The sequence below is a fragment of the Anser cygnoides genome, chromosome 1 (genome assembly GCF_040182565.1).
Source record: "Anser cygnoides isolate HZ-2024a breed goose chromosome 1, Taihu_goose_T2T_genome, whole genome shotgun sequence".
Classification (NCBI taxonomy): Eukaryota; Metazoa; Chordata; class Aves; order Anseriformes; family Anatidae; genus Anser; species Anser cygnoides.
In genome coordinates this window covers 212,631,216-212,649,062 of record NC_089873.1, presented here as the reverse complement: position 1 = coordinate 212,649,062, position 17,847 = coordinate 212,631,216, and the positions used below count along the sequence as shown (strand labels likewise).

The following is a 17,847-nucleotide window of genomic DNA, read 5'->3' as shown; positions in this document are numbered from 1 at the left end:
AGAGGGAGGGGCCCCCATGCTGGCCCCTCGTTACGGCTGGGGTGGTCAGGGAGGCAGACACAGTGGTGGCAGCCATCAAGGCCCACCACCACAGCATCCCAGAACACCATGCCCAGCTCCCTGCTGGCTCCCCATGCTGACTCTGGCTTTGTGCCCTCACAGGGACCCTGTTCACCATCCGGCGGGTGGAATTCGATGCCAGCCAGCCTACCCTGGACCTTGTGGTGGAGGCCCGCGACCGTGGTTCTCCCAGCCTCTCATCTTGGGCCACTGTGCAGCTGCAGGTGCTCGATGTGAATGACCACAGCCCCAGTTTCCAGGTGCCATGCTACAATGCCAGTGTCCCTGAGGACCTGCGCCCGGGAACCACTGTGCTGACACTGGAGGCAGGTGATGCTGATCTCTCCCGGGAGAATGCTGGCTTTGACTACACCATCGTCAGTGGCAATGGTGGCAATGCCTTCCAGGTGGAGAGCCGTGTGGCCTGGGCAGGAGGACACCTCCGCACGCAGGGTGCCTTGGTGCTTGTGGAGCCCTTGGACTTTGAGGCCATCCCAGTCTACAACCTCACCGTGGCAGCGTCGGACCGGGGCCTGCCACAGCGCAGTGCCACAGTGCCTGTGCTCATCACTGTGCAGGATGTCAATGACAACCCACCTGTGTTTGCCCGAGCTGAGTACCGCACAGCAGTGAGCGAGAGTGTGCCCCCTGGCACAGAGCTGCTGCGGGTGGTGGCCCATGATGCTGACTCGGGGCCCCACGGCCACGTTCACTACACCATCAGCTCAGGTGACCAGCATGGGCTCTTCCAGCTTCATGAGAGTACGGGGGCCCTGTGCCTGGCACAGCCCCTTGACCGTGAGGCCCAGTCACTGCACGCCCTCGTGGTGCAGGCTACGGATGAGCTGGGCGGCCACTTTGCACTGGTACCTGTAGCCATTGAGGTGAAGGATGTCAATGACAATAAACCGTACTTCCCAGTGGAGATGCTGAGTGCCAGCATGCGGGAGAACCTGCCTCCTGGCACGTTGGTCACCACCCTGCGTGCCGTCGATGCAGACACAGGCGTCTTTGGGGAGCTTCGGTATGCAGTACTGGAGCAGCCAGTTGGGGAGCCTGGTGTGGCAGAGGGCCGGGATGCCTTCGCCATCAACAGCAGCTCTGGGGAGCTGCGCTCACGTCTCACCTTTGACTACGAACGAGCTAAAGCCTTCCAACTCCTAGTCAGGGCCACCGATGCTGGCAACGCTTCTGCCACGGTGACTGTGCGGGTACTGGTGACTGGGGAGGATGAATATGATCCCATCTTCCTGAGCCCTTCCTTCAGCTTTGAGGTCCCTGAGGGTGCCCGCAAAGGGCAGAGCATTGGGCGAGTGCTGGCAACAGACGAGGATGAGGGGGCTGATGGCGTTGTGCTGTACTCCCTGACGAAGCCATCACCGTACTTTGCCATCAACCAAACCACGGGCACCATCTACCTGCGTGTGGACAGCCAGCCCCAGGCTGGGGCTGGGCGCGCCAAGAGGGAGCCGCGTGAGATGAGTGTGGAGGTGCAGGCACGCAGCCCCCTGCCTGCCTCCCGCTCAGCCTCCGCACAGGTCACCATTGACATCACACACACCTCCTTCGGCCTGGCTCCGGACCTCAACCTGCTGCTGGTGGCTGTGGCTGCCTCACTGGGGGTCGTGGTGGTGCTGGCTGCTGTGGCCATCGTGCTGGCACTGGTCCGCTCCCGTCACCGCCGGGGCCATGAGAAGCCAGAGGGGGACAGGCCACTGGCCCGCGTCCAGAGCGGCTCCCTGCAGAAGCTGGGCCGCGAGGAACCGGCGCTTCCTGGGGGTGAGCACATTTACCATCAGGCCCTGCCAGGGTACGGGGGTGAGCCAGCAGGGCCCTACACACGAGGTGGCTCACTGGACCCCTCGCACTCCAGTGGCAGAGGTTCTGCTGAGGCTGCTGAAGATGACGAGATTCGGATGATCAACGAGTACCCGCGTGTGGCCAGCATCACGGCCTCTATGCAGGAGCACATCTCTGCCCGTGGCCCTGACTCTGGCATCCAGCAAGATGCCGACCAGCTGTCCGACATCTCCTGTGAGCCAGCTGCCCTGGAGAGCACCCAGTGGTTCAAGAGCAAGAAGGGCTCCGGGCTACTGCTGCCGGGACCACCCCCGCAGCTGTACCGTGAGGATGGGGGAGGCAGCGCCTTCCTCGGTGTGCGCTGCGGCCTCAGTGTGTCCTCCCAGCCCCAGGACTACGCCTTCCCAGAGGATGGCAAGCCCTCTGTGGAGGGCTCGCTCACCGCCATCGTGGCCAGCGATGAGGAGCTCCGCGGCAGCTACAACTGGGATTACCTGCTGAACTGGTGCCCCCAGTTCCAGCCGTTGGCCAGCGTCTTCACAGAGATCGCCCGCCTCAAGGATGAGAGCTCCCTGCGCAAGCCCTTTCCATCCAAGCCCAAGGCAGAGCCCAAGCCCCGCATTGATCCCCCACCCCTCATCACCTCAGTAGCCCACCCAGGTGCCAAGTCTGTGCCCCCCAAGCCACCAGCAGGCAGGACCTTCCCACACCCCTCCTCCCTGCGCCGCTCGCCCATCAGCCACGAGGGCTCCATCTCGTCCTCTGCCATGTCACCCAGCTTCTCCCCCTCGCTGTCCCCGCTGGCTGCCCGCTCCCCCGTGGTCTCGCCCTTTGGCATCTCACAGGGGCCCTCGGCCTCTGCCATCAGTGCCGAGCACTCACTGGAGCCCCCTGAGGAGGCCGAGCTCAGGATTTAGACCTGCAGCCATGGGGCCAGGAGCAGGGCCAAGCCCAGGGCCGCTCTGCATGGGTGCTGATCCTGCTCTCCCAGCACCTTGCCTGGCCTGGAGCCCCCATGAGCTGCAGGTTCCCATGTCCTTTGGGACTGCCGGCTCCTGTGACTCCCTGTGGTCTGGCAGATTCAGTGCTAGTTTTGATGCCCTATGGACTGCTGATCCTAGTACCAGCACCCCAGGGCATGGTTTCTTGTACTGCTCATGGTGTCTCAGATCGGCGCCTGGCACGCTGGTGCTTCGTGGTACTCTGTGCTCTGAGAGGGGCCAGGAGCAGATGGGTGCTCCCTGCCCTGCTGGGCCAGGGCACTGCAGACTGCAGACCCTGCTCTTGCCTGGCTGCTTGCCCAAGCCATGCAGCACCCTGGGTGCAGTAGGAGGCTGGCCCATCCCTGCTGGCCCCGTCTCTGTGGGAGCTTACGGGGCCGGGGAGGAATGCTCCCTGGACAGGGGTGCACTGCTCAGACGGCACAGCCACAGCTGCCGGTTGGTCTGCCCATGCTGCCTGTGGGAATGGGGATGGCTGAACTTGCTTGCTGATAATATGGGGAAACACATCCCAGGCCAAGCTGTAGGGGGAGGAGAAGGCATCAGCCACTGTCTGCTTGCCTATCCGTGGCTGATGGGGGGGAAAGGGGATCCTCTCAGGTCCCTCAAGCCCTTCCACCTGCCCCCACTGCATTTGCCTCTTGTAAGGGCTCTCCTTCCCAGGGTTGCTGGAGGGCACTGCTTCTCAGGGGCTGGCTGGGAGGCTGGGTGCCCTACCCAGCACAGAGAGGCTGCTCCCAGGCCCAAGTGCCTCTCTGAGCTGTGGGCTGGCTGAAGCATCAGGCGCAGACACTGGGCAGGCTGTGGCAGGGATGGCAAGAGCATCAGCTGGTCCCAGGATGCCAAGCCCCCCAGGAAAGGCACCGATGTGGCCGCTCAGGGACACAAGCCAGTGACCACCTCTCGCTCTGTCTGCCCCGGGCCTGGTGACCAGCCTGCAGCTGCAAGGAAGCAGGGGGGGGGGGTACCCTGAAAAACCACATGGCCTGAGGCTGGCATGGTGGTAAACAGCATGTTGTCTTGCAGCCACAGTATGGGATACGGGGTGGCAGGCCTCCCCCAGGGCCCTGCAGTGCAACCTGCTCACCAGTACAGGCTGGGCCACCAGGAACACCTCCAGAATGTGAGTGGTTGCCAGAACCCCCAGCCCTCTGTGCAGGGGCTGCTCTGCACCACTCCTTCATGTTGTGTTGTGATCATGGGGGAGAGCCACATTTCCTTGGGGCTGGTCCCCATCCTCACACCAGCACTGCTTGCAGCTGGCATCAGCTCATGCCGGGGCCAGCCCCTGCCCCAGTGCTCACCCACAGCCCACAGGGCATTGCATGGCCCTCCACCTTGGGAGTGCAGTCCTTGTGCCGGCCACTATGGCCCTGGGTGCTCAGGATCGCTGTGACCCACACAGGTGGTACAGGATGCAGGGTGAGGCTTGGGAGCAGGACATTCGGGGCACCATGGCAGCCCCAGCTACACAGTCAGCCTGGGAGGACACCCAGACATCTGAGAAGGGGGCCTGGGGCTGTTTATTGTATTTGGGAATTTCCTTCCTATCACACTTCTCCTACACCTGCTCTGTAGCCTCAGCCCAAACCCTGTCAGCACCATAGCTGCATCCCCATCTGTCATCCCAGCCCCAAATGTTTTATCACAGCAGCCACAAACAACCGTTTTCGCCCACTGCCCATTTCCCACTCAGAACCTCCTGTGACTGCAGCCACATCTCCGCCAGTGTCTCAGCTCCAACCTCCCCCACACGCCATGGGTCCCAGCCCAGCCCATGCAATGGGTGCCCCACACACGGCACTGTGCTGCCCCTGCCCCGTGGTCCTCGTGATGCCCATGCAAGTGTGTGCCCAGTGCTGGCAGCCCCAGGAGCTGCCCTGGACAACAACAGGGCTGGGATCTGCAGCAGCAGTGGTGGCACCAGGGCCATGTCTGGGGCCCATGAGGGAGCCAGGGTGGCTCTGGGAGGGGAGGACAGTTCTTGCCTCACGTGGCACAGGGACAGCCTAGGGAGGCACTCCCAAGGAGCCACATGTGCTGTGAGCCTTGCATGGGGCTAGGATGGCCAAGCAGCCCTGCTCCCCTCTGCACGTTCAGGATGTGGGGTGTAGACGGGTCACCCCCTGCACGCCATGTAGGAGGGGCAGACACACAGCCCCTCTTTTGTCTGGGGGGATACAGCCACGTGCTGCTGAGCCCAGCCAGGAGCCAAGCCTCCAGTTATTTATTTTTACACATTGTACTACAATTCCTGTTTTCTACTTTGTTTGTACCTTTTGTATCGTGTCTCGCTGAGCTGCATGTATTGGGCGCTGCTCGTCGGCCTGCACACGGGGCCGCTCCAGCACAGCCTGGACCCAAGTGCCAACTTCTCAAAGAAATGCCTTAATAAACCACACTTGTTTGTACAGAGCTAGACATTGTCACTGCTGCTCTGGGCTTGTGCTGCGCTGGCACTATGGCCTTGTGGGTACTGGGGAGAAGCACCAGCAGGGCCAGCGGGTGGAGGACAGACCTGTGGCACTCGGGGGCTCAGCTGCTGCCAACGCGCTGGGGGCTGGGGGCAGCCAGGGGGACCTGCACGCTGCGCTTGGCTCTGGGCAGCAGCTTGGGTGGCAGAGCTGGGGCTACATGGGGCATGGGGGCTGCAGAGAGGCCGCTTTGTGCCCTTGGGGCAGACAGCACAAGGAGCCCTGCTGCCCAGCCACAGCTGCCTGCCTCCTGGCCTCTGCAATTTGTCAGGCCAGCACAGGAGGTGTAGCAATTTTAGGCTTTAGTGCAGCAGAGGACATTGAGAGCCTGATCACAAACTGTAGGCCTGGCCCAGGTGCCTAGCTCCTCCAGCAGTGTGTGCTGCAGCCGCACCTGTCACTGCATTGCCGCGCACACAGCCCCAGCTTGGCTGCTGCCCAGGCCAAGCCACCAGCACCCACGTGCATCAGTGCATCTTGCAAGTTCCTCCCCTTAGCAGCTGCCAAACCCAGCAGGTGAGGCTGCACCACACCATGCATCCAGGTCTAACCAGTGGCGAGGCTGAGCATGTCTCCCCTACAGCCACATAGCCCAGTGCCGGTGTGCAAGTGGACACACACAGAGGGGCACACGGGACCCTACAGACACGCTCAGCACTCACACTGACAGCACTGCAGCCTCATCCTGCTCCCCTTTCTGGCTGACAAAGTCTGTCATCGGGAATGCACATGTATAAGGTGAGTCCCTCTGGCAGCCAGGCTCAGACACCTGGTCTGCCCAGCAGCTGCCCCCCGTTGCTGGCACCCCAACATACAAGCCCCTGAGGCACAGCTCCACTCCAGCTCTTGGTATTGCCCCCAGCTAGGAGCTCTCATTTGGATCTGCTCATCTGCAGTTCCCTGACACACAGACAGGCGCCCCGAGGGGCTCAGCTGAGCCCGGACTCTGCACTCTCTCTGGCAGTAGGCTGGGAACCCCCTGGTCCTTCTGACAGCCTCCCTGCTGTGGGCTTGCCCCTACGTACACACACTCCGGCTCTGAGGCCACTCCAGCTGCTCACTGCCCAGTCCGGTTTGACACCCGCTAGCAGGGACAGGGGCTGACACCCCTGCATCTCCCACTCAGCTGCTGGCACCACAGGCCCTGGGACCTGTGATCTGATTGCAGCTACTGACGCTTAGACTCCATGGACACACATGCACACAGAATAGGGTCCCCAAGAAAAATACTTTGCCGTGGAGTTTAAGAAGACGGGACAGGCTGCACAGTCACCCGACGCAGCGCATGGCCAGACACATGTGCTGACCAATCCACTTACGTGCAACCATCAACTTTTATATCCTTTTCCCTCTTTTTCCACTTTTGTTCTTCTCCAAGCTGCCTCAATCCCTCTCTTTCCCCACCTCTGCTACACACGTGTAGTTCCTCTGCTACACATCCCATAATAAGTCTTATGCAACCCTAAAATGCTCTGCATTCTGCCTCTCACAACATGCCCCGTGTCCCAGGCAGCGTCCCCAACACCTGTGGCTGCTCAGGGCAGCTACTCCTGCTCCTGTTGTGATGGGCGCCGCCCTCAGCCCTGGAGTGACCGCTGCTGAGACAGCCTTGGGTGGAGCTGGGCACAGGGATCCCCTTCCCTGGGTTATCGGGTTCCCCTGCCTGCCACTGCTTCTCGGTGCTGCTTTATCACATAACCTAGCACCTCCATCTCCCTGACTGGTATAACCGCCGTGCTGGGCATGCTCCCTGCTTTGTGACTGAGACCGAAGGGGTCCCTGCGAGCAGGGAGGGCCCTGATGGTACTTTTCTCTAGCATTGCCCAACCGCAGGTAACCCTGACAGTCTGGAGACGAGGGCACCCTTGAGTCCATCCACAGGAACAGCACCCACGGCACACCAGGGTGGGTGTGCCCAGGACACCCTGGCAGCTTTGCTGGCTCTTCCAGCGATCCCATCCCCTGCTTGCTGCAGACCAGCTAGTCAGACTAACAGCTTGTTAGAGTAATTAGCTCTCTCAGAGCACCCTAATCTTTGCAGGCCAGACAGATCCAGGAAATAATCTGCAAATCTCATCCCACTTACAGCCCTACCCAAAGCTGTAAGCAGCTGGACAGCTGGGTGGGCTGCAGCACTCTGGCAGCGCCTCCCAGTGCCCCAGGCCCCTAGCCAATGTGCGTCAAGGCTGCGCAGCAGCGAGTCCCTTCCCTGCGGCTGCAGCTGCTGGTCAGGTCCATGCAGACTGGGACAGCCAGGAGCCAGCACCAGGGTGCTGGGCCACCCCTGGATGAGGGGCAGGGTGGGACAGGATGGGGGCCAGCACGTGCCGGGGCTGTGTGCCTGGGTGTGGGACAAGGAAGTAGCTGGGGCTGCATAGCTGGGAGCCGCTGGACATGGCCTGGGCACGGGAACCACGCTCTGCCTGCAGCCACCCACCCTGCTGCTGCCCACATCTCCCTGCACGCCTTGAGCACTTGCAGGGTGCTGGTAAGGGACGGTAAGCAGAGCCACCTCCAGCTGGGAGACCCTTACACGCGAGGACAGGCAACTCCCAGCCCTGGCAGACAGCTGCCCCTGCGTGGTTCAGGAGCCTTCCTGTGGCACAGCGGAAAGTTCATCCCACCAACAGGGCTGCGGGACAGGGCTCAGCTGAGATGTTCCCCCTGAGCCCTCCCTGCTGCGCTGGGCCCTGCGTTCTCTGTCGGCTGCACCCACCGTGCCCAGACCCTTCCCGTGTTCCCTGGCCGCTGTCTCCCGCAGCTCCCCCGTTCGTCCCCCCAGCCCCGCAGGGTGCAACTGTACAGCTTCGGGCGGGCAACCAGCTCCAGCTGCTGCAAACCACACAGCGCCGCATGCATGGAAACTCTGAGTGGCCCACATGTGCTTCCAATTGCAAGGACCAGAAGTGCCCTAGGGCTCTGCACACACACTCACGCTATGGGCAACACCCAAGCAGGAGTGCTGGAGTCCCACAGAAAATGGGGACGGAGCAGGGGATTCCTGGAGGACGAGGCCTGGCCTCATGGTGGCGGGGGAAGCACCCCGAAGGCCTGACAGGGAGCTTGGGCGGGCCTGATGAACACGGGCTGAGGTCCCAGATTCAAAGAGATGCTAAGTGCTGTTCTATGAACAGAAAAGATGCTGCTCAAGCCCCACTGGATCTCCTTGCTGCCTTACCTCACCCAAAGGGAGCGGGGCCAAAGTCAGCAGCAGGCACCGCCTGCCTGAGCACGTGGCATCTCCACCTCCCTGCTGCACAGATGGCACAGGTGAAAAAGCACTGCCTGCACAGCAGGTCTGAAGGCAGGAAGGAGAACAGAACTGCTACAGCCCTGGCCTTCCTAGCAAAGGACCTTCACCTGCCCTGCCCCAGTTTAAGCATCAGTCCGCTTCTTCACCAGTACCTCATGACACACCGCAGCAGGAGAATGCCTCTGGCCTCTAGCCAGTAGCTGCTGCTCTGGACAGTCACAGTGCGGCTCTGGTGTGGGAGAGATGGCAGCCTGGGCCAGGCAGGTGGTTTTCCCATTGTCCCTCTCTTTCTGACTTGGACTCTGCTCTGCAGAAGCAGGAAAGCAACTGGGAACTGCTGGAGCCATGGCATGCAGCATGTCTGTACATGTGGCCAGGGCTGGGACCTGGACTTGGAAAGCTGGCCTGGTCAGATGGGGTCACAGCACCCCCTTCCTCACCAGCCATCTCTGAGATGGCCCCTCCTGGGCTGCTTTAGGGTAACAAACTCCACGGCACCATTTCCAGAACTCTCTTTAGCACTGGCAATAATTGCTTGAACTTTCCACAACCCCAAGACCACAAGTATCATGATACCACTTTTGTGATACTAATTAGGAGGGCTCCTAGTGTGGGAACAAGCACAGGAAGCCGAGAGCTGCTGCTCAGCAGCGCTGGGAGCCAAGCGGCTGCCGGTGACAGCGCCAGCTGGACGGGACAGCGGGCCGCCCCGCTCGCTCCACGACCCACGAGCGCCGCGCAGCCCCCGCCCGCAGCCCTGCAGGGACACGTCCGAGCCCCCCCGCGCCCCGGGCTAGGACACCCGGCACCCGCGGCTGTGCCGGGCCCCCGCACGCAGCCAGGCGGCAGCGGTGCGAAGGTCGCCGAGGCCGGGCGGTCGCAGCCCTGGACGCGGAGGGGACGCGGCCGCCTTCTGCCGCTGCCCCCGCAGAGGCTCCGGGCGGCTGGCCCGGCCGGCCCCGGCCCCGGCTGCACCTTCCCGGCCGGCCCCTGCCTCACGCCGCGGGGCGCGGAGGCGCAGCGCCAAGGCCGCTCCCGCTTCCAGCCCGTCCCTGCAGCGGGGCTCCGGCACTCCCGGGGGCCCCGCCCCGCCCCGCCCCGCCCGCTCCCCGGGGCAGCTTCCCCCCGCCAGCGGCCCGGCCCCGGGCGCTGGGCAGGGCCCGGCCCGGCCCGGCCGCGCCCCCAGCCCGGTCCCGCCCGGGACCCCCCGGAGCTCCCGGCCCCGTCCGCGTGCCGCACGGAGCCCGCAGCCCCGCCGGGACCCGCCCGCCCCACACGGGCCCGGCCCGAGGCAGCCGCCGCCGCTGCCCGCCCCACGGGACTGCCGTGCCCCGAGCCGCCTCCGCGGCGGCCCCGCGGGGCCCTGGGGGCGGCCCGTGAGGGGGGGCAGGGCCCCGCCGCCCGCACCGGGACCGGCACCGGGGCCGCGCCCAGAGCCCGCCCCCGGCCCCGCCCCCCCCGGCGGCGGCGGCGGCCTCCTCACGTGACCGGCCGTCACGCGCCCCGCGCCGCACACGTGACCGGGCGCAGCGGCGGGATGGCGCGGCGGTAACGGGGGCGCGGGGCCGGGGGCGGGGGGGCGGCCCCGGGGCTCCCCGTCGCGGCGGGGCCCGCGGCCGCCCGGCACTGACGGCCCGCCGCAGGTGCGGGGCGCTCCCCGCCGTGCTGTCGCTGTGCGCGGCCGCCTGGAGCTGCTGCGCCGCGGGGGTGGCCCTGGAGCGGGACCAGCCGTGCCGGTAGGTGCGGGCCGGGGCGCGGGGCGCGGGGCCCGGTGCCCGGTGCCCGCCGCTCACGGCCTGCCCGCAGCCCGCCCCCCGGCTGGGCCCCCGCCGGCCGCGTGAGCCCCGTCCACGACGTGCAGCTGACCCTGGCGCTCCGGCAGCAGGGCACCGCGCGCCTCGCCCGCCTCGTCCGCGCCGTCTCGGACCCGCGCTCGCCGCGATACGGTAACGGCTGCGCGCCCGAGGCCCGCCGGCCGCCCGGCCCCGCGGGCGGGGTGACCCGAGCCCGCTGTGTGCCCGCAGGCAGGTTCCTGTCCCTGGAGCAGCTGCGGGACCTTGTCCAGCCGTCGCCCGCCACGCTGATGACGGTGCTGAAGTGGCTGCGGGGGCACGGCGTGGAGAGCTGCAGCAGCGTTGCCACCCTCGATTTCCTGCAGTGCCACATGCCGGCGAGGTGAGCCCGGGCAGCGCTGGGCCCTGCTGCGGTGGCTGCCCTTGCCTGCGAAGACGGGAGAAGCCAGACCCTGCCCTGCCTGCTGGGACGTCCGCTGGCCCCCGTGGCGCAGGCGAGCGGCGGGAGGCTGAGCCCCGCTTCTGCGGGGGCTGTGGCCAAGAGCTGGCTGCCACCGTGCAGTCCTAGTGCTGGGGGAGTTGCAGCCCGGTGGCTTGGAACATTGGGGGCCAGGTGCACATATGCGATAGGTGCTCAGGCCAGCCCACACCTCCTCTTGCTCGCTTTTGGGGTCACAGTACACACACAGTGGGTCAGGTACAGAGTGCTCTTTGCTTTGTAAGGTTGGCTGTGCTGATGGGAAGGGGTGCTCGTCCCTGTGTCCTCCCAGCAACAAGCGGGGTGCAAACGGGAAGCAGGGCATGGGCACGGGTGGCCAGGCTGGCGGCAGTTGTGGTGTGAGCCCCTGTGTGGGGGGCTGTCCCTGTGTTGCAGCACGGCTGAGCGCCTCTTGCCTGGGGCTGAATTCCACCGGTACGTGAAGGACCAGCGCAGCGTTGTGCGCTCCCCGCTCCCTTACACCATCCCTGAGGATCTGGCTGAGCACGTTGACTTCGGTACAGTATGCGTGGGGTTCAGGCTGCCCAGAGCTTGTGCTGCCTCAAGTACAGGTGCGAGGTTGAACATTGCCCAGCCAGGAGGGGCCACCTCAGTACCTCAGAGGGTGGTGTGGCTGGCCCTCCGCCCATGGTCTCAGCTGCCCTGGACCCTCCTGAGGAGATCTGTGCCCAGGGTCTGGGCAGGCAGTGTCTGAAGTCTGTGGTTTTTTAATAGTGCTCTCGGCCCCGGGTGCTCCGTGCTGTCTGTGTGGGTGTCTGTGGGTGTGCAGCTGCCTCTGAGGCAGGAACACTCCTCACATGAGGAAACCGCGGTCATTGCACAAGGAGAGCGGGGCTGTCAAGCGGTGACAGTGGCTCAGCAGTGGGGTAATGGGGCTGAGCAGCCTGGGAGCACCTATGAGGACTGGGGAGGCACCCAAAGGTGCGGTCTCTGGTCAGGTGCCCCCCTGCGCCCTGCTGCTGTTCAGGCCTCTGACGTGAAGCCTGAGAGAGGGTGGGGAGGGGGAGCATGGGGCCATCGCTGAGTCCTGCCAGAGCGCTAGGCCCTGGCACCTGCTGCTTCTCCTTACTCGCGCATCAGTGGGTGGCCTGCATCGGTTCCCTGCGGAGAGGAACGTGGTCAGCAGAGCCTGGGCCAAGGAGCAAGCAGAGCCAGGACAGCCTCATGGACAGAGAGCGGCTTTCCACCTGGGGGTGACTCCATCTGTCATTCGGAAAAGATACAACATGACAGGAGGAGACGTTGGGCTGCTGCCAAACAACAGCCAGGCCTGCGCCCAGGTACCTGCTCCCAGAGCTGACGGGGGCAGAGGCGTGGGAGTGGGGCACCTTGGTGCTCCTCCAGCACTTGGCTGGTCTGGTCTTCCAGGACGCTGCAGGGAGGCCTCCGCAGCTGTGGGAGCACCGCGGGGCTGGCATTTCACACGCATGCTGAGCCAACTTTCCAAGTCGGGAAAAAAATCTTAGCGTCCCTCCTTGTCCCCCCCAGTTCTTGGAACAGTACTTCCACCAGGCTGACCTGGCTGAGTTCATGCAGCTCTTTGGCAGCAGCTTTGCCCACCACTCCAAGGTCGACCAAGTTGTTGGACACCAGGGCTGGGGCAAGGCTGGGCTGGAAGCCAGCCTGGACGTGGAATACATCATGAGCACGGGTGCCAACATTTCCACGTGGGTCTTCAGCAATGCAGGTACTGATCCCCTGTCAGAATTGGTCTGCTCTGCCCTGTGACCACTCCCATGCATCCCACTTGCTGTAGCACTGACGCATCAGACTGCTGCTTAGGGAAGCACTTGCTCTCTGCCAGGCGCATAACGGGCTGCACCCAGTTCATCTGGTACCCGTCACAGGGGCACACTGGGTGCAGTACGGTGCTTTCACAGCTGCTGTGGGCATGTAGCATGTGGGCTTCCAGAGCTGGAGCAGGTTTCTAATGGCTGTCAGGGGATTCATCTTCTATTAATTTCTATAGCTGCTTTTGGACACGTGAACTTAAAGCATCCACAGCATCCTGCAACAAGGACTTCCATGCCCTGGCTGCACAATGTAAAGCAGTCATCTCACTACACTGCCTTCCCACGGAGAGAGAGATGATCTCTTGCCCGTGAATCTGCCAGTAGAGTGGATAAAGGAGAGTGAGGCAGTTTGAGGAACATAGGTTGCAAACCATCCTGCACAAAAATGGCTGCTATACTGCAGGATAAAGTGTGATCTGTCCAGGTCAGAAGCTGCCTGGCTGAGAGACAGAGCACAGTTAGGATTGCTGGCTCTCGTCCTGCTGGTGAAGTCTACCGACACAAGCAGCTCTGCTTTGTCTTCTGCCTTTATGGTGCCTGTGGTGTGGGAAGGGGGAGAGAGACTTCTCTGGGCAGCTGTGAGGCAGCAGGAGTTGCCGAGGCCTCACGCTCCTTGCTGCATGGAGAGGAGCAGGAAGGGACCTGGGCGGGGGGAGGTGAGCTGGCGTCGTGCTGCTTTGGGGTCTGTGGTTATGGGTGGAGGGCCCAGAGCTTGGCTGAGCCTTGGGTTGTGTCACTGCCTGGTGCCGAGGGTGGCTACAGCCCTGTGGAAGGTGTTCAGAGAAGGAGCAAGTGAACGCAGGCATCGTGCCGTGGGTGCCACACTTTGACCAGAGCCACGGGCAGAGCCAGCCATCCCCGCTGTCAGCCGTGCTGCCATTGCCCCTGCTGCCAGCAGGAGCTCACGGGAGTGTTCATATGCTCTGTGCTGCATGTCTGTGCTCTGCAGGCAGGGACAGGAGCCGGCAGGACCTCTGGCTCCTGCTGGTGCTGCTGAGGCACGGTGGCTCCTGCCACTCCACTGGACCGGCCCCTTTGTCTCTGCAGGGCGGCATGAAAGCCAGGAGCCCTTCCTGGCCTGGCTGCTGCTGCTCAGCAACATGTCATCACTGCCGTGGGTGCACTCCGTCAGCTATGGGGACGACGAGGACAGCCTGTCGTTGGCCTACCTGCAGCGTGTGAATGTGGAGTTCATGAAGGCGGCTGCCCGTGGCCTGACTGTGCTGTTTGCCTCGGGTGTGTGGTGCTGTTGGGGTGACGTGGCTCTGCGTGGCGTGGGTGCACAGGCTGCTGCCAGGACCCCGCTGGGAGGCAGGAGCTTTCCCCCTGCCCAGGGGGCAGCTTGCGGGCCACCACCTCACCCATTTCTGCTGGCAGGTGATGATGGTGCTGGCTGCAGGAGAGTGCCAGGGGGGAACCACACTTTCCGGCCCAGCTTCCCGGCCTCGAGGTAACCACGGGGTAGTCCGTGAGGCTCTGCACTGACCTGGCTGGTGCCAGGAGCTGCTGTCTGCTCTTCCGCCTTGGCCTGCAGCTGGGCTGCTGCAAATGCTGTTCGTGACCACGGTGGGGGCTCGGGACAGCCACGTGGTGGGATGGGGTGGAAGGTGGCAGGCCCGGAGGTGGGGGCTGAGCAGCTCCTGGAGGGGCTGCTGCGCGGGGTGCTGTGTGCTTGCCCCCAAAGCCTGCCTGTCCCCCAGCCCCTATGTGACCACCGTGGGTGGAACATCCTTCAAGAACCCCTTCCTGGTGACCGCGGAGGTGACAGACTACATCAGCGGCGGGGGCTTCAGCAACGTCTTCCCCATGCCCGATTACCAGGTGCGGGGTCGGAGTTGCGCGGGGCTTGGTGGGGGCACCACGGGCGGCTCGGGGCGGGCGGGAGCCCTTCCCTCTGCTGTGCCCCCAGGCCGCGGCGGTGAGGAGCTTCTTGCGCTCGGCTGCCAAGCTGCCCCCCAGCTCCTACTACAACAGCAGCGGCCGCGCCTACCCCGACCTGGCGGCGCTCTCGGACAACTACTGGGTGGTGACGAACCGCATCCCGCTGCCCTGGGTGTCGGGCACCTCGGTACGGGGCGGGCGGGGCCCCGCGCGCGGTGCCGGTGGCCCGGGGCTGAGGCGGGCGCTGCCTCCCGCAGGCGTCCACGCCGGTGGTGGCGGGCATGCTGGCGCTCGTCAACGACCGGCGGCTGCAGCGCGGCCTGGCGCCCCTCGGCTTCCTCAACCCCGCGCTCTACCAGCTGCGGGAGCGGGGACACGGGGCTGCGCTCTACGACGTGAGCGGGGCTGCGGGGGAGTGGGGGGGAAGGGGGCGCTGGGGGGGAAGGGGAGGGCGGGGGGGCTGGGGGAGGGGGCGGGGGGATTGGGGGGGAGGGGGGTGGGGGGATGGGGGCGGGGGGATTGGGGGGGTGGGGGGTGTGCAGGGGGGGTGGGGGGTGTGCAGGGGGGGCGCAGGAGGGGGGTTTGAGGCCTGGGGCAGGGCGGCGCCGGGGCCGTGCCCAAGGGGAGTGGGGCGGGGGCGCCTCGGGGGCGGGGGCCGGGCTCCCCCCCGTTGGGCGGGCTCCGTTCCTCTTAACGGCGGCGCGGGTCCCGGTGCCCGCCGTGACCCCCCCGCAGGTGACGCAGGGCTGCCACCTCTCCTGCCTGGACGGCACCGTGCAGGGCCAGGGCTTCTGCGCCGGCCCCGCCTGGGACCCGGTCACCGGCTGGGGCACCCCCAACTTCCCCCGCCTGCTGCGCGCCCTGCTCGAGGCCTGACGGGACCGGGCGGGGCGGGGCGGGGTGGGCGCGGCTCCAGTAAAGGCCCCGCGGCACCGGCCCGGCCCCTCCGTGTCCGTGTCTGTGTCCGTCTGCGCCGCCAGGGGGCGCGGGGCCAATGGCGAGCGGCGGGCGGGACTGGGGGGCGCGGGGCCAATAGGGCGCGGCGGGAGGCGGGGCCGGTGGGGCGGCGGGGCCAATAGCGAGCGGCGGGCGGCGGGGCCAGGGGAGCGGCGGGGCCAATGGGACGGCGCGTCGCGCGCAGGCGCGGGGCTGAAGGCGCCCGGCGTCGCTTGGCGGCGGGCGATGAGCGGCAGCGCCGAGGCCGACCCCGCGCCCGCGGCCCCGGCCGCCCCGGCGCCGCCCGCCCCCGCCCCCGTGCCCGCCGCCGACAACAAGCCCAGCCCGGCCGCGGGCGGCAGCGGCGTCCCGGGGGCGCCCCCGGGCGCGGTGGGCGGCGCGGCGCGGGGAGCTGAGGGCGGCGCGGCCGCCGGGAGGGGACCGGGTGAGCGCACGGGGGGGGGGAGCGGCCGGGGCGGCGGCGCGGGGCAAAGGCGGAGCGGGGCAAAGGCGGAGCGGGGCTGGGCCGTGGGTGCGGGACGGTTCCCCGCCGGTTCCGGTGTGCGCGGGCCCGTCCGCAGCCCCGGGGCGCCGCTGGGAGGGGGCCGGGGGCGGCGGTCGCTGAGTGCCTCTGCCCGCAGCGCCCGTGTCGGCGGCCGTGGCCGCGGCTCCCCCCGAAGGGGCGATGTCCAACGGCGTGTACGTGCCGCCCAGCGCCGCCAACGGGGACGTGAAGCCGGTGGTGTCCACCACGCCGCTCGTGGACTTCCTGATGCAGCTGGAGGACTACACGCCCACGGTACGCGGGAGGCCGTGGGGCGGGGCGGCGGGGCGGGCGGCGGGCTCCTGACCTCTCTCCCGCGCAGATCCCGGACGCTGTCACCGGCTATTACCTCAACAGAGCGGGCTTCGAGGCCTCCGACCCGCGCATGTGAGTGGCGGGGGGGGCGGCGCGGCGGCCCCGGGGATCCCCACGGGGTCGGATGGCCGGGGGCCCTGCAGAAATCCCCTCGTCCCAGGGGTGCCCGGTGCTCCCCGCCTGATGTTACCGCTTCTCCTTTCCTGCGCGGTAGCATCCGTTTGATCTCTCTGGCTGCACAGAAGTTTATTTCTGACATTGCCAACGATGCGCTGCAGCACTGCAAGATGAAGGGAACAGCCTCGGGCAGCTCCCGCAATAAGAGCAAGGTGAGGAGAAATGAGAATGGCTGCAGGGGTGAGGGAGAGCATCCTCTCCCGGGCCTGCAGGAGCTGAACGTTCTTCCATCAGATGTGGCTGTGTGCGTTGTAGAACATCTTTGACCTGTTGTGCTCCCAAAAGGTCAGCATGTGTACTGACGAGTAAGGGCTCTGCTGTTGGGAAGGGACACTGATGAGAAAAGGAGGTGGGCAGTGGAATACACAGGGCATGCCCTGAAGGCCCTGCAGAAGTGTGCAGGGAGCTGTGCTTGGTCAGACTGAGGGCTACCTAGCCCTGCCGCCCCCTCTGACAGGGACCAGACTCTGGTGTGTAGGGAGAAAGTGTGGAGGAATAGTTTCTGGGCAGTCTCACATTCACCATCTATTTGTGGTTCGGGGGCTTCAAGACAGCCGTGTAATTTATCTTCATAGCGTTGGGTAATGCTCAGCATGTTTCTCTGCAACTGGGGGCAGAGCAAACGAAACCTACAGTAGCTAAATGCTGGTCAGTGCCGCAACCACTGTTCTGTAGCTGCTGGGAACTGTGCAGGTACAGGTTGCCACAGCTTGTAGGAGAAAAATCCTAAGCCGACAAGAGTCTGAGGAATGCCTGGCAGCATAAGCTGTCCTTGCTGTGACTGACGTTACTCATTGTCCCTTCAGGATAAGAAGTACACGCTGACCATGGAGGACCTGACACCAGCACTCGCAGAATACGGCATCAATGTGAAAAAGCCACATTACTTCACATAAAGACTGAGGAATTGTCTCTGGGAACTTTTTTAGGGTTGCTTCTGTGCCATTAAACAGCTCAGTAGTGGCTTTTTTTTTTTTTTTTTTTGGAAAGACACCTTGTTTCCTGCCCATGTGCTAGTGCCCTGTCTACAGTAAGTAGAAACAGTATTGGCTGGCCTGCAAGGGCTTCTTCTCTCACTGCATCAACAGAAGTTGGTCCTGTACCTTTGGAAGCCGATGCAGAGAGCTGCTGGCTGTGGGACACAGCAGAGAGACTCCAGCTGCACCTTTCCTGGAGGGCTCAAGGCACTCCAAGGCACTGCAGGGAATTAGGCACGGTGGGAATAGATGTACCCAACCCTTTTCATTTCTTTCTCCCTAGCACTGCTCTTCTCTTTTTAAGAGGAATGCTCAGGGACCTGCATGGATGCTACTGCAGCTGT

General features: G+C 64.8%; 3 protein-coding genes across 5 annotated transcripts in view; all 3 read left to right on the top strand.

Annotated features, from left to right (window-relative positions):
* Positions 1-5,280, top strand: part of DCHS1 (dachsous cadherin-related 1) — an 86,267-nt gene extending 80,987 nt beyond the window's left edge. For all 3 annotated transcript variants that reach the window (XM_066990172.1, XM_066990173.1, XM_066990171.1), the window contains one exon: positions 163-5,280. In XM_066990172.1, the coding sequence (XP_066846273.1) occupies positions 163-2,777 (2,615 nt within the window). In that variant the 3' untranslated portion in view covers positions 2,778-5,280. The remainder of the gene's footprint in view (positions 1-162) is intronic.
* Positions 5,281-10,074: 4,794 nt separating this feature from the next.
* Positions 10,075-15,497, top strand: TPP1 (tripeptidyl peptidase 1). Its single transcript, XM_066990160.1, has 13 exons — positions 10,075-10,136; positions 10,232-10,324; positions 10,395-10,534; positions 10,613-10,763; positions 11,256-11,377; positions 11,961-12,160; positions 12,369-12,567; positions 13,721-13,909; positions 14,051-14,123; positions 14,374-14,494; positions 14,583-14,741; positions 14,812-14,949; positions 15,290-15,497. The coding sequence occupies exons 1-13, from the start codon at positions 10,126-10,128 to the stop codon at positions 15,428-15,430; spliced, it is 1,737 nt and encodes a 578-aa protein (XP_066846261.1). The 5' UTR covers positions 10,075-10,125; the 3' UTR covers positions 15,431-15,497.
* A 209-nt stretch (positions 15,498-15,706) lies between these two features.
* TAF10 (TATA-box binding protein associated factor 10) lies at positions 15,707-17,489 on the top strand. The gene is made up of 5 exons (XM_066990169.1): positions 15,707-15,935; positions 16,132-16,289; positions 16,357-16,421; positions 16,564-16,678; positions 17,333-17,489. The coding sequence occupies exons 1-5, from the start codon at positions 15,737-15,739 to the stop codon at positions 17,420-17,422; spliced, it is 627 nt and encodes a 208-aa protein (XP_066846270.1). The 5' UTR covers positions 15,707-15,736; the 3' UTR covers positions 17,423-17,489.
* Positions 17,490-17,847: the final 358 nt, after the last annotated feature.

Coding starts and splice junctions, on each gene's coding strand:
- TPP1 (XM_066990160.1), top strand. Junction 14,495..14,582: donor TCCCCATGCCCGATTACCAG/GTGCGGGGTCGG, acceptor CTGTGCCCCCAG/GCCGCGGCGGTGAGGAGCTT. Junction 14,742..14,811: donor CCTGGGTGTCGGGCACCTCG/GTACGGGGCGGG, acceptor TGCCTCCCGCAG/GCGTCCACGCCGGTGGTGGC.
- TAF10 (XM_066990169.1), top strand. CDS start 15,737: ATGAGCGGCAGCGCCGAGGCCGACCCCGCGCCCGCGGCCCCGGCCGCC. Junction 15,936..16,131: donor GGCCGCCGGGAGGGGACCGG/GTGAGCGCACGG, acceptor CTCTGCCCGCAG/CGCCCGTGTCGGCGGCCGTG. Junction 16,679..17,332: donor GCTCCCGCAATAAGAGCAAG/GTGAGGAGAAAT, acceptor TTGTCCCTTCAG/GATAAGAAGTACACGCTGAC.